Source organism: Mustela nigripes, chromosome 10 (assembly GCF_022355385.1).
Source record: "Mustela nigripes isolate SB6536 chromosome 10, MUSNIG.SB6536, whole genome shotgun sequence".
In the NCBI taxonomy this organism is placed as follows: Eukaryota; Metazoa; Chordata; class Mammalia; order Carnivora; family Mustelidae; genus Mustela; species Mustela nigripes.
In genome coordinates this window covers 2,917,891-2,937,636 of record NC_081566.1, presented here as the reverse complement: position 1 = coordinate 2,937,636, position 19,746 = coordinate 2,917,891, and the positions used below count along the sequence as shown (strand labels likewise).

Below are 19,746 nucleotides of genomic sequence, written 5' to 3'. Positions count from 1 at the left end.
AAGAAGATCCAAAGATACTAAGGATATTGTGACACTTAACTAGTGGCCGCATATGTTCCGGGAATCTGTGTGTAAATAAAATGCCACTTGAAACACATGAAGGACCCAGAGACCACACAGACTCTACTTTCTGGGTTGGTAACAACTTTAAATGGTCTATTATCTTGTCAAGTTTTGATTCTTTTTTTAAAAGACTTTATTTATTTGACAGAGAGAGAGAGAGAGAGATCACAAGTAGACAGAGCGGCAGGCAGAGGGAGAGGGAGAAGCAGGCTTCCCGCTGAGCAGAGAGCCCGATGTGGGGCTCGATCCATGACCCTGAGGTCATGTCCTGAGCCAAAGGCAGACTCTTTGGCTGAGCCACCCAGGTGCCCCCAAGTCTTGATTCTTGATCAGAAAATCTGATCCTTGTAATCAGAAACTTGCTATTCAGTAACTAGGGGGAAAAACCCACCACCTTTTCTATTACAAGAAAAATAAAAGTTCTCCTTCATTGTACTTTACAAATGTGTTCGTCTCATTGAGAACAGATTTTTACTGAACCCCTTTACAGTGGGAGCACATCTATGACGGTCTGATGCCTACGAAGCTGGGATCCGCTAACAGCAGAGGAAGAGAAAAGGCACATTTACCTCTAGTTCTCCATAGCTGAGAGGGGAACCTACTCTTTGGAGAGAGGATAACGGGATGTGTGTATCATCAAGTGGGAGAACCGGAAAGAGAAACTATACCAATAAGGAATAAGCCCCTAAAATAAGGGAATAAGTAGAAATCAGGGCAACTGAGATCATTGGGGGGAGGGGAGGTTGGAGTGGATACTGTGCTCACACGTGGCTTAGCCCGAGAGAGCTGGAGAAGCGGGTAGAGCCCCAGCGCCTGGGCGAGCCCCTTTCTTACTTGGCGACGAGGTAGACCCCGTAGTGGTGGGAGGGCGCGTGGCTGAACCCGCTCCAGCAGTTCTTCCTCTTCAGGGCAGCGTCCACCTGCTGCAGCCCGGAGCAGGTCAGCAGCACCCTCAGGGCGTCCTGGGCGTAGCTAAGGCCCCAAAGAAGAGAGTCACCGCTTGACAGTGGCCTTCATGGAACCAAGTACATGTGACCCGCCTTGGCATTGCGCCCGGGCAGGACGCTGGCTTTGGGAAGGGGCGTGCGTCCAAGGAAAACAGCTTTCCCTGCCGTCCTCTTCCCTGACCGACAGCACACGGGGCTTGGGGTTCGACTGAACCTGCGGCCTGTGGGATCCTGGGGCGGGGGGTTACTAGCGCGACGCCCCGAACGATGGGACAGCGTGCGCGAAGCGCGAATAGGTCGGTTCTCCGCCGGGGACCGCGCGGTGCGCCCGCCGCGAGCCAGAGACCGGCTTAAATATCTGAACGCGGCGGGTCGTGCTCTGGGCTCTGTCCGGTGCCGAAGCGCGCCCCTGGCCAGGGCAAGTGCCCGGCGGCGGCTGCGGACGTCCCCCGAGGGCGGCGGAGCTAAGGGGGTGTCTCGGGGGGAGGGAAGCGCTGGTCTCGCGGATGGGACAGGACCGTCGCCGTCTGAGGCCACACGCCCGGCGCCAGCCGCGAAGCCACTGCCCAGCTCGCAGGGCACGTCGGCGCGCGCTATTTAGTCCCGCGGCCGGTCCGGGGAGGTCAGACTTGGCGGCAGAGCGAGCACCGCGGCCGCGGCTCCCGGGCTCCTGCGGCTGCCCCCGCCCGCCGGACCGCCCCGCAGCTGCCCCGCCGGACCCCCGCGCTCTGCACTCGCTGGGGAGGGCCCGGCGAGCCCCTGGGACGGGGGGATTCTGACGGCATCGGCCCTTCGGGGGAAAGACTAGCAAGTGAGAACCCTGCCCGGCGAGGAGCCCCCGTGGACCCGAGGGACCCGAGAGGCCGCAGCCGCAGCTTCTTCCCGCCGCGTCGGGATGCGCAACCGGAGCTCACAGCGTCCTGTTCCCGGTCACCAGCCGCAGGTCCCTGCTGTAGCAGAGCTGGAGCATGAGGGCCATCAGCAGCTGCGGGAACACCTGCGCCACCGCCTTCCTGTAGGAGCCGACGGGCAGCAGCGTGCACAGGGCCTGCGAGGCCTGGGGGGAGAACAAGAGTCGAGGACCGAGCGTCCCGCGCCCACGCGGCGGCCGCAGCCAGGCGGGAGGACGCACAGACCCGCGCCCCCCGAGGAAGCCCGCGCGTGTCCCTCATCCTGCAGCGGCCGCGAGGCCCCTTCGGAGCCAGGAGCGGAGCCCGTGTTCCGGGAGCTCCCGAAGCGCGTCCGCGACCGCTCGGCCGCCAAAGCGGCGGGAAGCCAGTGGTTCCCAGGGACGACAGCATCGCAGGGTCCCTTCCTCGTCGGCCGTGCAGGAGGGGCCTCCCGGTGCCCCAGGTCCGCCTGTGCTTGAACCGCCAGGCGGTGAGGCGGGCCGGGCCACCGACGGTCATTTGGCCAACGAACCCCCGCGACGGCGTCGGCCGCGTCCGAGAACCACCCGCCTCCGTCCGGGGAGCACCGCCCGCTCCACTCCCACCGCGTCCGTCCGGGGAGCACCGCCCGCTCCACTCCCACCGCGTCCCGCAAGACGCGAACTTCTCCCGCCAGGGCCGATTTTACTCCGGAGACGTAAACGCGGGACCCAGACGGCATCAGGCCTGCATATGCCCGGAAAGTCTGTGCGGGCTGCGGGTGGCGTTGCTCTGACACGCGCTCGGACCTCCGCCTCTGCGCCCTTCCCTCCGCTGGGTGTCCCCGCAGCCGCTGACGTGCCAGGCCAGTGCTCATCACTGTGGAGCTTTTGTCCTCCTGTCTGTCTAGAAATCATCTGCCTGGGCATTTGCAGGGATCACGCCTTCATGCTCTGACGGGGTGCTGCCTCCACAGAGCAGCCTCCCCTGACCGACCTCCCGAAGCCCACCCTGACCCTTTCTTTTCCCCGCATCCCCTGATGTCTCTTCTCAGCTAAATATCATCTGACACACGACACACTTTTTTGTTCATTGCCTATGTTTTACCAGAATGTAAGCTTCCTGATCAGGGTGTGGCATATAGTAGGCACTCAATAAGTGCATGTTGGATGGATGAATGAATGAATGAATGAAACCAGGACAGTGTCCCTGAGTACGACGGAGCCCGTGGGCAGACCGGGATTTTCATGCTCAGGGAAAAACCAGGACGAAGCAGCCCTCCTGGCGTCACTTACCGCTACAGGCATCATATTAGTGGTATCAAGAGAGAACCGCCTTCTTTCCTTGAGGCTATCCTGCATTTCTCCAGGCTTGCCTTTCAGGATCAGCAAGATGGTCTTCAGCACGTGAGGGGCCACGCTCGACTCGGAACCTGCCGCGCGCCACATCAGGATCAACGTGCTGCAAACACAGCCCCGCCCCGCCCCCACCACCGTGAGAATCAGGCTGTCCATTTCCTGCGTAATACTGCGTCACGAATCAGGAAAAGTTTTGGGTTTACATGTTTTATAGCAGAGAAATTGCAGACAAGTCGAAACCAATTTCCAAATGATCCCATTTAATCTCTTGTCCTTGAAAACACAGGAAGGATTTCAGTGAGATACTAACAGAAAACACAGTCTGCAGGTTCACTTCCTAGCACACCTAAATGTCTGTCCAGGTCAATGCCAAGAACTGATAAGCTTTCTCCATTCCATGCTCTGGTTCCCTCACCTTGTGATCCTGTTTATGCAGGAATAATGGAATATTTAAAAACTGGTATAAAAATACAAATTAATATAAATAAATATATCTACTTTAAAAAAAACAAATAAACAGAAATACTAAGCAAAAAAAAAAAACCCTATATAAATTTAAAAATTAGAAAAGGGAATTATTTTATTTTTTAAAAATTTTATTTATTTGACAGAGATCACAAGTAGGCAGAGAGGCAGGCAGAGAGAGAGAGAAGCAGGCTCCCCGCTGAGCAGACAGCCCGATGTGGGGCTCGATCCCAGGACCCTGGGATCATGACCTGAGCCAAAGGCAGAGGCTTCAACCCCCTGAGCCACCCAGGTGCCCCAGAAAAGGAAACTTAAATTGAGCTCAGAGGAGTGGGCCCTTTTGTGAAATGTCACACATTTAATTAGCGACACAGGTGTCACGCACTAGAACCCTGGCTTCTCAACTCCCAGTCCCCTAGGTCCTTTCTACATACCTGGCCATTCAAGATTACTTTTTATTATTGCTTATCTTAAAAACTGCTACACACCTCTGTGTGGGCATATTCCTGATCCCTTATCAATTCATGCTGGGCTCTGAACCTCATTTTATCGTCTCTCTGCATTTAGGTTCCTAATGAAGAGAAGGAGGCCTGGTCCTACAGAGCACAGACATACCAGCTTTTTAGAACCCATTATTCCACTGATCCTGCCTTCTGGGCTCAGCTTTAGAACTTTGCTTAGAACCACATGGACATCCAGTCTAATATGCCCCGTATCATTCCCTTGCCTCTAGATCATACCTTCCAGGTGACCAGGCATTCTCTCTTTTTCTCTGATTTAGCTCAGCTCCAAATCCTAGTCCTTTCTACCTCAAGCCTCACCTACTAGTGCACAAGATCTGCTGGTGACCATTTTAATCAAATTCACCTAGCTCTAATTATGCTTTCTCTCTGTACCTCATTTCTTATTGTTCGTATGGAGTCACCGGCAACTTTTATCAATGTTGGGTTATTCCTTCTCAACAAAATGTTTGAAGGCTGGTAATATATTGCATACAGTGGTTTCTTACTTCCTGAATGAGAAGACACTGAGTCTTACGAAGATTTTTAATTTCCAGACGTCTTTTCAGCAGTAATATACTTTGTACTTATGAGCCTCCCAAATAAATATAGATTTCAGTTGGGGGTGGGGGGAAGTCAGTCGTATAATTGGTTTAGCATTTTGTGGACTTTGATGCCCTTTCATGGATGTTAACTCATCTAACCCATAAAATTGCTGTATAGATAAAGAATTTTTCTCATCTCACAGATGAATTGAGGATCAAGGAGTTTAGAAATTTATGTGGCTAGGAAGGAATTCAGACCCATTTGTTTCGAAGCCTGAATCCTTTCCATAATGTAACTTCCTGCCTTGTGTATGGTTAGTAGTAAAGAAGTATTACTTTCCTTCTCAAGGTGCAGATGTTAGGAATGAGGCGATGTCATTTATTACTCTCTACTGCTGTGAGTGAGGCTCATACTGTCCCACTGGCCCGCACTATAGTGATCCTCAATCACGAATTTCAGATAAATAGCTAAGGAACAGCTACTTTTAATGTTTCATTACTTCTTTGGTGGGTGGAAGTACCTTACATCTGTTCATCATAAACGAGGGGGAAAAAAGCCCTATAAATGTAATCACTTCTGGGGAAAAACCCATCATCACTGGGAGGAGAGGTTGGTTCCTATGGGTTAGGCAGCAGAACACAATTTAAAGTCTCAGATAAACAACAGTGACAACGACCATTTGTTGATGGTGTTGACCGTGGGTAGGTATTGTATGAGAATAGGAACAAAGCCCATGATCCTTTTTACATTTTATGGTCATTGTAGGTGAAGCAAAAACAGATATTCTTTTTCAAAAAAAAAAAAAAAAAGAAGAAGAAGCCAGGCCTGACTTGCCAGCTCTGTCGGATTCTGGAGGCTATGAACAAACCCCCGTAGAAGGGGTGAGGGAGACTTACTTGTCTGCTGGGACTGGGTAATCCATCAGTTGGAAGACAACCTTCTTCGGTGAGGTGCGTGTTAACAGGGTGACAACCCGCAGCATTGTGTGCTTCATGACATGAGAAGGATTCTCACACAACTGCTTATAGATGGTGTCCACAATCTTAGACACCTGGAAAAGCAATTCAATAGGTCAGCAAGCGCCTCTTTTTCCATGGCCACCTCTAAAGCGAGGCAGTTCTTGGATGTAAGAATTCAGTCCTTCTCAGAATGGCCAAGACAGCAATTAATGCACAAATAAGCACTAGAGGGAAGCATTTTTATGTGTGTGACTACACAATGTAAAACATTTATTGGGATGAGAAATAAGCCAATGCATTTATTGATAGGGGGAAAATACCCATTTTTTAAAGTTTATTTGGGGAAAGGTAGACTTCCTTATTTAAGATATATAAGCTCAGTATAGAAAACATGTATAAAAAACAACATGGAGTTTCCTCAAAAGTTTGAAAATAGAGCTGCCCTACGACCCAGCAATCGCACTACTGGGTATTTACCCTAAAGATACAAATGTAGTGATCTGAAGGGGCATGTGCACCCGAATGTTTATAGCAGCAGTGTCCGCAATAGCCAAACTATGGAAAGAGCCTAGATGTCCACCCACAGATGAATGGATAAAGAAGACGTGGTGTATATACACAATGGAATACTACGCAGCCATCAAAAGAAATGGAATCTTGCCATTTGCAACAACATGGATGGAACTAGAGGATATTATGCTGAGCAAAATAAGTCAATCAGAGAAAGACAATTATCATTTGATCTCTCTGATATGAGGAATTTGAGAGGCAGGGTGTGGGGTTTGGGAGGTAGGGAAGGAAAAAATGAAACAAGATGGGATTGGGAGGGAGATAAACCATAAGAGACACTTAATCTCACAAAACAACCTGAGGGTTGCTGGGGATAGGGGAGTATGGAGAAGGTGGTTGGGTTATGGACATTGGGGAAGGTCTGTAATAATGGTGAGCGCTGTGAAGTATATAAGCCTGACGATTCACAGACCTGTACCCTTGGGGCAAATAATACATCATATGTTAACAAAAATAATTTAAAACACCCCCAAAGCAAAAATAAACAAACAGAAAAAGAAAACATGTATAATTCAAGTCCTTTAAGAAGGAAGTCAAAATAATGGAACAGAATAACAATGTAACTGTATACTTCAGAAAACCTTTCTGACAATTAAAAGAAGACATGAATTTACATAGGGAATGGATGAACTATGTGTTCAAAGAATGGCCCAGAATGGTAAACGCTGAGTCACATAATGCTGCAAATTCTATTCATAGGCCCTACATCGGTTTTATTTTTTCCCCTTTTTATTAATTCTTGAAGAAGGAGATTACGAGCTAGACCTGAAATTTGTCTCAAATTAATGGCTGTTTATTCAACATCAGATCTGACCCAACAAGATAACTTCGCTTTTTGTTTTGAAAATATTCCTTAGAGATCAGAAGCTGAAATGTTGGTCGACATAATTCACATCTCACTGCAGTTGTCCATACACAGTGCAGAACCTGTGCAGAACCCCCTGCTCCGAGCAATAAGTAGAAAATAAATGAATGAATAAACAAAGTGTTAAAAGTGCAGGACATTCCTCATGCTGCATATGCTCCAAGGTGAACATGAAATGGGGGACGCTAAACACTGCTCTTCTCCATAGACCTTTGAACGATGAGTTTAGAGCTCTGCTCACCCCCTGTCCTTGCGGCATGACCCAGAACAAGCCAGCGATGTTACTGTGCACTCAGGATAGCAATCACGGTCTGCTTTAATTCTCAAGATTTGCCGTGTTAGATTTGCTTAGCGATTGTAAGCCCACATACTAAATGTGCAATTTAGGGATTTTTCAGGGCTAATTTTAACTGTGCACAATTTTCCATTATAACTGATTTTATTTTATTTTTTAAAGTATTTTATTTAGTTAGTTTTACAGAGAGAGCGCATAGGAGCAGGAGGAGGAGCCACGCGGGCGGGAGGGGAAAAATCTCAAGCTGTCTTCACACCGAGGGGGGAGCTCTGCAAGTCTGCCTCTCCCAAGCCCCAGATCGTGACCTGAGCACATAGTCCTGTGTGAGCTATGAAGTGTGAACAGCATTATTTTCTTGAGCTAAAAGCTGTTATATTTATGTCTATTACTGGCATCGCACAATAAAAAGATGTTAAAGTCTGTGCTATTTAAAAATTCGGGTTTTCCTTTTTTTTTTCTTTTTAACTTAGAAAGACATTAAATAGAAAATAGAAATGCCATGACAAATTGAGAGTGAAAGAGACTGTGGAGGAAAGGCAAAAACTCTTCATATGTTTGTATATCTAAAGACACTTCTCCCCCTCTGTTTTGAACAGGAAGCCCCACATTCATTTGCACTTGCCCCCACAAATTGTGCAGCTGGTCCTACAGCGAGCTGAGGGTCCATGAAAACTTTCCTTAGTGGTTACACAGAGGATTTCAATTATATATGTACCAATTTACTGTTTTTAATGTATACTTAAAAAAAAACTGACGCAGATGTTGGCAAGATATTACGATTTGGTATGATGGGTAGGTAAACACTCATGACATTATTTTCTAAACTATTCTGCAGGCTTGAAATACTTCACACACACAAAAAGCCTCATCGGATTAATAACATAATGAACAATAGCAAGAAACACAGGAAAAGAAGTTTAGGCATATAAGAGAGGCAACAAGAGCACTTTAGAGAATAAAATCTGTCTTTCTCTACTCACTGTTGAGGATCTTACCATGGTGACCTTATGTGCGTGGTATTCCAAGGTCAACTTCAGCATGGTGGATGCCCTGAATGCGATTATGTTATGAGGTGAAGAGAGTCTCATGAGGAGACTCCACACAAAGTCAGTCAGCAAGGATGGCAGCAGGGTGAATCCTACACTCTGAAACCAAAAAGGAGAGCCATGACCTCACGCCTTACCTACCATAAAGTAAGAAAGACAACCAAGTTCAGTCATCCTGGAGGAAGCCCCCAGGCCAGGTAGGGCCAAGTGATTCTTGTAGGCCATAGGCATTTTTGCTATTGTGGCCCTCTTCCACCATTCGAAAAGGTTAAAAATTGAATTTTACAACTGTATTGCTATTGAGATGACTATAATTCAAGTGGAATTACACTTATTTATTTCCTTCTGATTTTTAAAGGGACTAAAATACTTTTATCTAGATAAGTCAACTCTGGGGCCAGGCCAGGAAAAAAATGAAAAACCATGGCATTACAATTAGGAGGAACTGTAAAATATTGATGTAACACCAGTTCAGCTGTTCAGATATTAGAAATTATTGTGGGATTCTTTAGTTTTGGAAATTAGTTTGCTGAGATCCGAAACCAGCATGATTAGCAGACGCAGGAGGGGACAAAGTAAGAAAGGCAGGATGATTCAAGGGGTGGACTGGACTTTGCTCTTTTACAGAGAAGGACCAAGAAACAGGGAGAGAGAAAAAAGGCTCATAAGTCAATGACTGAGGTACAAGAACTATAATTCAAACAATCTTTTTTTTTTTAAGTCAGAATAATATCCATGGACCATAAAATAGCAAAATTACATAATAATGCATGGATCTCTCAGTTAAGAAAGATGGACGAAGCACGTTTTTTCCTTTCATGGACACAAATATATGTATATATATTGCATATTATATTATAAACACACACATACACACACACACACACACACACACACACACACACACACACATCATTTTCCCAAGTACAGAAGGTAACCAGTCTTGCCAGGGAAAGCTTATCTGTATCTCTCTTAAAAGGATGGAGCATAGCTCTTTTTGGTCAGTAGGACAAACTTGAGGTTTGAGTAAAAATGGGGGACCCCAGTCTCCCCACTACTGGGCAGAGGGGTGAGGGGTGGTATCCTTGGAATGCTATGGAAGAAAGCTAAAGGAGGGTCACTAAGGCTTGGTGAGATGCACTGAGTGTCACAAATATTTTGTCCTTCTTTAAGAAAGCCAGATTTCATTATATGATTTGTTGAATTTAAAAAATATCGAAATGGAGGAATATTTTCTTTTAACTCTGTTTATTCAATGAAATTATTTTATTGTCTATTTAAGAGTTGTAGAAGGAGCAATTTCTAGTGAAAATAAGAACTCATGCTAGAAGTTTCTGTCATGTGAAGGTCCATGTATGACAGTAGACTACATCAAACGACAGGACTCCCTATAAAATGTGATCTACATGTAACTCTTTAGAAATATACCAATCCCATAGGACCAGCTGGATTCTTTAGAAATCATTATATCTCTCCAATTTCTTACTCTTTTTTTAAAAAACATTTCATTGATTTATTTATTTGAGAGAGTGAACTAGAGAGAGAGGGAGAGAGAAAGCATGAACAGGGGCAGAGGGAGAAGATGAGTGAGAAGAAGACTCGCTGCTGAGCAGGGAGCCCGATGTAGGGCTCGACCCCAGGACCCTGGGATCATGACCTGAGCCAAAGCCAGAGGCTTAACTGACTGAGTCACCCAGGTACCCCTTGTTTCTTACTCTGATACCATGTTATTCTTGATGCTGAATCGTTGTAATGGCTGCATGATATTCTATTAACTTGATATTCCATAATTTATCATCTGTTTCTCTGTGTTTGTTAAAAAAAAATAAACCAAACATCTGTGAAGAACCTCTCTTTACAAATATCTTATTAATTTTAGTTTTTTTCCTTTGTGGCTCCTTCAGAAGACAATGTCCTCTCTTATAACTTGCCACTCTATAAAAGAATGGCTTCTAAATCTGTAAACTTCTTTTTTTTTTAAATTTGATCCTCCCTTTTCATGGTGTCTTGTTTATAGCTCTCTTGGCTGAAAACCTTGGTGCGTATCATTCTATTTGCCTCCTTGGGACTTTTCTTTGGCCGTAGTCTTCTTGATACCCTTGTTACAACCTCTGATTCTCGGTCCAGCTGTTCCAATCCACCGCTAAACGCCCCCGCCTCAGGGTTTTCCAGCTACTGCTCTTGCCCCAGGGCCACAACTGGCCTGCTTTGGTGTCACAAGTGGGACCCAAAGAAGAGGTCATGAGTGCAAGGATCCGGGGCACCCTCCCCACAAACCCAGGATTTCTGAATCTGAAGAACCTTATGCTCAAAAAAGACAAAACACAACCTGAAATGGGTAGTAGCTAGGAAGGGGATCTGAGGAGGCACTAGTCCTCCACTCCCTGCCCCATCGTGGTGCTCGGGATCCCAGTTCCAGGGTACTGGAGTGGAGGATACAAGAATGTAGAAGAATTTTCAAGTAAACCTATAGAGATGCTTGGTTTCTTCTTGCAAATGGACCATTCCATAGTCAACCAGTCTCATGATCTTTGAGGTGAACTGAATAAGAACAATGCTTGATTTTGGAAACACGCACCATCACGCAAACACATATTTAAGATATCTGTGCAGTATTTCTGACCATATTAGGTAAGATGTATCGCTTCCACAGCTCCTCAGCCTCCCACAGTTCTGTTTCTTTCAGCCATGGGAGGAGAAGTCACTGCTTTCTGTACCCAGTTTTAGGAGGAGCTATAAGACTCTCCCCCCGTCAAGAGATGAACTTGCCTGAAGGACTTCCCCAGCAGCTTTGCTGAGCTGTTAGCTTGACATGTGTGGCTAGAAGCCCACCTAGGGACAGCCTAGGATGCTGCCCAACCTAGGCGGCAGAGCAGGGTGACCTCTCAGGCAGATGGAGAAGCCCACGCCTTTGAAGGAGGTGTGGGAGGGTCAAGGCAAAAACTATCTACTTGGCACTGAAGTTTATCACTTCAACTTAGAGATTTTTTAACACTTTTAAAAAAAATAAAATCGAAAGCAGGTTATTTTGATGTTTGTTGAGTGAAACATAATCCTACTGCAAAGCCTGTTAACTGGTGACTCCATTAAGTCTACTAAATAACCAGAAGTTCCCCATCTTGAGTGTATATTTAATGACCAAACAAAAAGAACTATGAAACTAGAAAACACTTCTCTCATTTGCATTCTTTAAGGATTACATAAAATAATATTAATTGCTGTATTCAGGAATAACACGCATCGTTCTTATTCAGAGAGATGAAAATTGGGAAGCCAAAGAGTCTACAGGTTACTTACTCTGGGCTTCACCGAACTTTAAAAACATGGAAAACATTAATTAAAAATGTAAACTGTTGAAATAAGTTGCCACTCAGTGTAATAATACACATGAAATAAAAGTCATAGGATCAAGTGGGGGGGCGAGTTACCTGGGTAATTTTAGTTTTGTCCCGTTGCAAGATGTTAGGTAGGAATTCCATATCCGAGGGAGTATTCAGGAGGCAGTGATCGCCGGACTTCTCACACACGGTGGATCTTTTTCTTTCAGTACCCGCTGTATTAGGAAAAGAGTTTAAGGTTTTTACGTGATCATCCGTTCTTTCTATGACATTGGTATTTCCAGTTTCTCCTTCCTTCCCAATTCTGGAGATCTAAAGTATTCCGAACATTCAACTCCCTGCTAATACTTTCATCCCATCAAATGTTAGGACAGCACTGATCCAGGCTCCATAAACGTTCACACGAGGTCTCTGTGAAGTACACATGCAGGACACAGACGATTTTAAGCGGTTGCGCACATATTGAATACATGTAGGCCATCAAATGCATCACCCAGTGCACTGGAGAAGCTGTGGCTAAGTTGGAGTGTGTATTGGTGTGAGAGCGGACTTGGAGGTGTTTTTCAAGGAGCCTAGGAAGTGGCCGCGCGGCAGAGCCAGAAGCTCTCTGTGACGACATCAGGTGCCGATGCTTTCGGTCCTGGAGAAGGGGAGTTTCAGTGATTTCACTGGTTTGCTGACAGCTCTGTAGAGATTTCACTGACCTACAGTTTACTTAAAATGTACAATTTTAAGTTTTTAATATATGTATATACCAGTGAAAATATTACTACAGTAAAAAATAAATACAAAAATTTTTTTAAAAGCCCACAACCATATTCATTCCCTCCAGCACACCTGCTGCCTGTGTCCACCACGATCCAAAGGCAACCACAGATCTGCTTTCTGTTAGCGGCTGTCCAGTTCATGTTTTCTGTCTTCTAATTTTATAAAAATGGATTCACAGAGCATGTACTCTTCCACGATCTGGCATTTTTCACTCAGCAAGAGTATTTTGTGATTCATCCAAGTTGTCTGGATCAAGACTTCTTTCCTGTTTTACTGGCGAGTACCACCCCGTGTCTGCTAATCCATTTGCCGACTGGTAGACATCTGGGTTGTTTCCAGCTTTTGGCTTTTCCAGATGAAGGTGCTGTCAACATTTGTGCACAAGTCTTGGTGTGGATACCTGCTTTCACTCTGCTTTGGTAAGGCCTAAGTGATGGGATGACTGGATCGTTTGGTATGTGTGTGTTATCTTTTTAGGATACTGCCAAATTATTTTCCAAAATTGTTGTACCATTTCACACTCCCTGTAGCAAAGTGTGAGTGTTTTGGTGGCTTCACATCTTTAATAACATATGGGACGGTCAGCGTGTCAATCTGAGACATCCTAATGGGTATGGAGTGGGATTTCATTGCAGTTTTTAAGTTACATGTCTTTTATGACCAAATGTTGAACATCTTTCGGTGTGTGCCCTTGCCATCTGTGGTTCTTTGGTGAAATGATTCAAATAATTCAAATTCAAATTTACTATAATTTGTTTCTGTTTTCTTACTGCGTTTGAGTGTGCATTTTCTCAGATATGTAACTTGCAAATATCTTCTCCCAGTGTACGGCTTATCTCTTAACAGTGTCTTTCGAAGATTAGAACGGATTAATTTTTCATTTTTCAAATTTATAGGTCATGCTTTTGGTGTTGTATTTAAGAAGTCCTTGGGGCACCTCGGTGGCTCAGTCAGTTAAGCATTTGGCTCAGGTCATGACCTCAGAGTCGTGAGATCGAGCCCTGAGATGGGTGAGGATTCCCTCTTTCCCTCTCCTTCTCACCCTCCCCACTGCGCTCTCCTCCGCCCCTATCTAAAAAAAAAAAAAAAAAAAAAAAGGAAAAAGAAAAAGAAAATCTTTGCCTAATTCAAGGTACGTGAACTTCTTTTAGTTTCACAGTTTTAGATTTTACATTTCATCTTATGGGTCCATTTTGAATCAACTTTTGCATTATGTAAAAGATACATATCAAATTTCTTTTCTTTTGCATGTATTTAACCAATTTTTTCAACCCTATTTACTGATGTTTTCTCTTTCTTCACTTAACTGCCTTTCAACTTGCTTCAAAAAGCATTTGAGCATACATATGTGCATCTATTTATAAATTTCTGCTCCTGTTTTCTGAAGGAACACTGGTCTGTAGTTTTGTTTTGTTTTTGTTTTTCTTATAATGTCTTTATGTGCTTTTGGTATCAGAATTTTGCTGTCCTCACTGAACGAGCTGGCACAAATTCAGTCCTTCTCACATTTCGGTCAGAGTTTGAATAGGATTGGTACAGTTTCTTCCTTTAACTGTTTGCTAGATCATTTCAATTTGGAGTTTTCTTTATGGGTATTATATTTTTGCTCAAAATACTTCCAATTTCCATTTTTATTTCTTTATCTAACTAATGGGTTATTTAGAAGTGGATGACCTGGTTTCCAAATATTTTGAATTTTCCAGATCTCTTTCTGTTTCTTATTTCTAATTTAATTCCATTTCGGTCAGAGAATATATTTTGTATGAATTAAGGACATTTTGCTTTCTTAAGACTTGATTTATGGCTTGAATATGGTCTATTCTGGCAAATTTTGTTTTTCCTTGAGAATGTTCATTTTTCCACTATCTGTGGAGTGTGCTATAAATGTCAGTTAGGTCAAGTTGGTTCAAGACTATATCCTTAACACTTTTCTGTGTCATCATGAATTATTGAAAGCGGGATACTGAATTCTCTGATTGTAATCCTAGATCCACTCCAGTTCTATCTTTGTTTAATGTATTTTGATTTTTAATTTTTATAAGGACATATGTATTTAGGATTGTTATGTCTTATTAATTAATTGAAACCTTTATCATTATGAAATTACCCTCTTTTTCCCTGGATGCATTCTTTGCCCTGAAATATATATAGCATGTGTATATTTTTATATATGTTTTTTGATATTGACTTAGCCACTCTAGTTTCCTCTTGACTAACGTTACTATGTTATATCATTTTCCAACTTTTAACCTTTATTGTCTTTGTGGCTCTGCATTTAAAGTGGATGTCTCATAGGCAGCATAGAGCTGAGCCTTGTTTTTGTCCAGTCTGATAATCTCTGCCTTTTCATTGGAGGTATTCAGAATATTTACAGTTACTCTAGACGGCTTTAAGTCTTCACTATTTGTTTCCTATTTTTCCTGTCCTTCTATTTTTTTCTTCTTTGTCTTGTCTTGTCTTTCTCTTCTTCCCCTCCCCCTCCTCCCCCTCCCCCTCCTTCCCCTTCCCCTCCCCCTCCTCCCCCTCCTCCCCCTCCCCCTCCCCCTTCTCCTCCCCCTCTTCCTCCTTCGTCTCCTTCTCTTTCTTCTCCCTCTTCTTCCTCTTCTCCCTTTTCTTCTTCTTCTGAGAAAGAGAGATAAAAAGCTGGGAGTGTAGTTTGGGGGAGCGGCAGAGGGAGAGGGAGAGAATCGTAAGCAGATGTAGCGCTCAGCATGGAGCCCAACATGGGGCTCGATCTCATGACCCTGAGATCATGACCTGAGCTGAAATCAAGAGTTGGTCACTCAACCCATGAAGCCACCCAGGTGCCCCCTTTTTGTCTTCTTTTAAAGTACTTAGACCATTACATCTCCATTTTGGTTTATTATATGTAACTCTTTGCTACATTATCTATCTAAGAGGCTGCTTTAAGGTTTATATTATACATCTTTAGCTTTTCACAATTGACCTTTAAGGGATATTTCATGACTCTGTGCAAGAACCTGGAACTGTGGTTGTATTTCCTCTCTCAGTCCTCTAAGCTATTGTTATATATTTAGCTTTGACATGGTGATTATTTTTTGCCTTCAACAGGTGATCATTATTTTAAAAGATTTAAATAATGAGAAGAGAATTTCTGTATTTACCTACATAGTTGTACCCCATTATTCGTAAATCCTTTATGTACATCCAGATTTTTACCTGGATTTTTTTTTCCAGAAGGATTTCCTGTAGTATTTCTTATAGTGCAGATCTGCTGGTGATGAATTCTAACAGCTCTTGAATATCTAAACATGTCTTTATTTCACTTTTGTTTTTATTTTTTAATTTTTTTTAAAGATTTCATTTATTTATTTGTCAGAGAGGGTGAGCACAGGCAGACAGAGAGGCAGGCAGAGGCAGAGGGTGAAACAGGCTCCCTGCTGAGCAAGGAGCCCGATGTGGGACTTGATCCCAGGACCCTGGGATCATGACCTGAGCCGAAGGCAGTCGCTTAACCAACTGAGCTACCCAGGCATCCCTCACTTTTGTTTTTAAAAGAATTTTTGTTGACTGACGAATTCCAGATTAACTTTTTTTTTTTCTTTCAGTACATTGGGAGGCTGCACAATTGCCTATGGCTTTTGTTGTTTTGGATGAGAAATCTGCTGTCATCTTTACCTTTGCTCCTCTGAATGAAATCTTTTTTCCTCTGGCTCTCTTTAAAAATTGTATTGTTGATCTCTGCTGGAGTGTCCTTCCTCTCAGACACTGCAGTTTTCATCTCCAGAGGCTTAGTTGAAGTCTTTTAGAAATTCTCCTGTATCCCTACTTCACACGCTCATTTTTTTCTCTGACTCCCTCAATAAATGGAATATATTACAATAATTGTTTTAATGTCCCTGTCTACTAATTCTATCATCTGGGTCAGTTTTGATGAATTTTTCTCTGCATTATAGGTTTGAGTCTGCTTCTTTGCATACCTAGCAATTTCTACTGGATGTCAGACACCGTGAGTGTAAACTTGGTGAGTGCTGGAATCTTTGTATTCTTGGGGGGAGTCTTGAGCTTCATTCTGATAAACATTTAAAGTATTTGGAGATCATTTGATCTTTTTAGATCTTGTTTTTAAGGGCTTTGTTCAGTGGCATGAAAACAATTTAGTCTAGAGATAATTTTTTTCTTCTAATGAAACCAAATGCTTTGAGTGCATTTTTTACTTATAAATTATGAAGTTTTAAATTCTGGCTTACAGTCATAGGCATGATTCCCAGCCTCTGGGAGTTCACTGGACTTTTTCCTCTAATCTTTTTCTCCCCCAGTCTCAGGTAGACTCCTCACGAGTTCTGATCACTCCACGCCTGAATGGTTAAAGTGGACCCTGGCAGGTGTCTGGAGTTCTCTCTCTGTGCCCTCCTCCTGCTACTCAGGTCCCAGACCTATAAACAGGTACTCAGACCTGCAAACTCTAGCTGTCTTGATTCTTTTTTTTTTTTTTAAAGATTTTATTTATGTATTTGACAGACAGAGATCACAAGTAGGCAGAGAGGCAGGCAGAGAGAGGAGAAAGCAGGCTCCCCGCTGAGCAGAGAGCCCGATGCGGGGCTCGATCCCAGGAGCCTGAGATTTTGACCTGAGCCGAAGACAGAGGCTCAACCCACTGAGCCACGCAGGTGCCCCTCTAGCTGTCTTGATTCTAATTCTGTCTCTTCAACTTGGTGAGACAACTGGGTTAGAGCCTAAAAACCCCCTTGAGGCGGTAAGCTCGGGCGATTGTAATCCCTACCTCATTAATTCATTTGTTCCCATCTCTCAGCAATCATCTCCTGTGTTATCTGATGTTCAATGCCTTAAGAACAATTATATACATTTATATATTTAATAGTCATGTATTATGGGAGGATAAATCTTTTCTCTGTTTAAGTTATTTGGAAATAGTTTGGTACTTTGGGGACTTGCTGTTTTGTTAGGCTGCCCACAGCAACATTTACTTTAGTTTTGGGCTAATTTTTCCCAACCACCGAAGCGAGAACCTGAATATTCTATCTGATGCCCCATTAGAGGGGAAAAGTATGCCTCTTTTTTAAAAGTCCTATTGGTAATCTTTCTTCTTCCCTTCCTCCCCACAGCATTCCTGTCCCCACCATTAACACACAACACTAATCAAAGTATATAGTACTTTATAGACCTTGAAGAGCCAAATATTACTAGCATATTTTGCTAATTCTAAAGATAGATTATAAAATATGTTTTGAAAAGTAGGACTACAGATCTTGGGAAGGATTTAGAAATCTACAGAGCCTTCTTGGGACCCTTAAGTGGAAACATTAGGGACAAATCCTTAGTATCCACTAGAAGGGACGGTGTGAACCATTCTTACCATTCTGACACTTTGCAATGCAGAGGAGGTGGCACAGTCCTGAGGCTGCCTGCTGTGTGATTAAGGGATCACTGTGGCAACACAGAAGAGACAGTTCTGCTGCCAGGACACCCAAACACGGGGCATCAACACTTGCCTAGTGGAAAAACAGAGGAGGGGAAAAATGCATTTGCTGTGCATAGTTAACATGGAATGTCTGCATCTGATTCTCTAATATACATGTATCAGACTAAGACAAGAGGATGAACTTCAGAATGTACCAAAACCTATATTCAAACCTGTTCCTGAGCCTCAATTTTCTCATCTATAAACTGCAGACAACAAATGCTATCTTGTAGTAGTTACTGGGGGAACAATTTATGACAAAAAAGAAAGTTCTTGCTTTCCAAGCCAGTTGCTCTGGGGAAATCACCGACCCTGTGCGCTCGTCTGCCTCGTGCCCTTGCCCTCACCTGCGGCTCCCTCCCCACCGCATTCAGGACTTGCGTCTCTCCCAAGCTGTGTGTTCACGCTTCCTCCCAGCTTTGGCTTGGACTCAGCTCTACCTTTATTGTGGAGTTTGTTTTGCCGGGCTTCAGGTCGATTTCTGGGGTGTTTAGGATAATTTGAAAATTATCTACTTATATCCCTGAGAGAAAGTGAGCCTAGGGTCCTCCCACTCCACTGCTGTCCCCCTCCGGAAATCCCACTCGTCTTTCAAATGCTGATGTGCCAAAGGAACAAACCCGGGGAAAATCTTTCTGTCTGTGATACACGATGACATGTTTAGCTCACATTTCCTTGTCTGTTTGAAAACTGAATAGTTTAATGGGAGGGACGAACAGGACAGCACAGAGGTCATATAAGGAGAATTACTCTGTTAAAAAGTATTTTTGATAGAAAATCAAAACCAAAATCAAAATCCTGACTACAAACGGCAGTCAGGCTTGTTCAATAGGATGAGGGCCTCTGAGACTCTAGAAGACATTGGCTAGGGTAGCTTACGGGGGAAAAAAGTCTTCCCACTGAATGCACCTGAGAACAGAATGGATCGTTCCCCATCATCAGAGAAGGGAACAAGTCTCCACTGATGTGCACTCAATACATCAGACCTGGAGGTCCACAGAGGAGGCCTGTGGGAAGCTCAGCTGTTAATTTAGGAATACGTCCAGCTGTTTGGGTTCGTGTACTTGTCCTCTCTCCTCCGTTCATTTCATGGACTTAACCATCTTTAGAGGACATTGCCGTAAAGAGAAAGTTAGGCTTCATGCCTCTGTTGATGACCGGGCTGAGGCGAGCGGAGCCTCCCCATCCCAAGGGCGCTGGTGTGCCTCCACCTGCTGGCGCTCCGGCACACTGCAGAGCAAAGTGGAAAGTCCCCCTACGTGGCTTCTGGAAGAATCTGTTCCAGGTAGGAACCGTCCACTCGGGAGAGCCTTCTGCCCCAGAAGTGGAATTGCATATTTATCTGCATATTATCTGGGCTGTGTGTAGGGGGAATGCACTTGATGGACAAAATCAGAGTTGAGAAGAGGAGATGGAAGATGACCAAACTCCAAAATGTCTTACCCGTCACCTCAGTGGAACTCACTAGAACGAACGAAGGAATGAATGAATGAATATATGTATACTGAATCAACGTGCGGAAGCAGACAGAAGCATGTGAGTAGGTTTTGCGCAGACAGTCGCCATCCGATTCCCGCTGAGCGCCTGGGACAGTCGGGGCCTGCGCAGACAGTCGCCATCCGATTCCCGCTGAGCGCCTGGCACAGTCGGGGCCTGCGCAGACAGTCGCCATCCGATTCCCGCTGAGCGCCTGGCACAGTCGGGGCCTGCGCAG

The 19,746-nt window shown here is 44.3% G+C and overlaps 1 protein-coding gene across 1 annotated transcript in view; it reads right to left on the bottom strand.

The window, feature by feature from the left end:
* MROH9 (maestro heat like repeat family member 9) overlaps window positions 1-19,746 on the bottom strand; it is a 67,831-nt gene that overhangs the window by 24,933 nt on the left and 23,152 nt on the right. The window contains exons 6-12 of the mRNA XM_059414223.1: window positions 17,928-18,063; window positions 11,912-12,036; window positions 8,433-8,582; window positions 5,645-5,799; window positions 3,175-3,340; window positions 1,925-2,067; window positions 898-1,035 (exon numbers count right to left, since the gene is read on the bottom strand). Of these exons, the coding sequence (XP_059270206.1) occupies window positions 898-1,035; window positions 1,925-2,067; window positions 3,175-3,340; window positions 5,645-5,799; window positions 8,433-8,582; window positions 11,912-12,036; window positions 17,928-18,063 (1,013 nt within the window). The remainder of the gene's footprint in view (window positions 1-897; window positions 1,036-1,924; window positions 2,068-3,174; window positions 3,341-5,644; window positions 5,800-8,432; window positions 8,583-11,911; window positions 12,037-17,927; window positions 18,064-19,746) is intronic.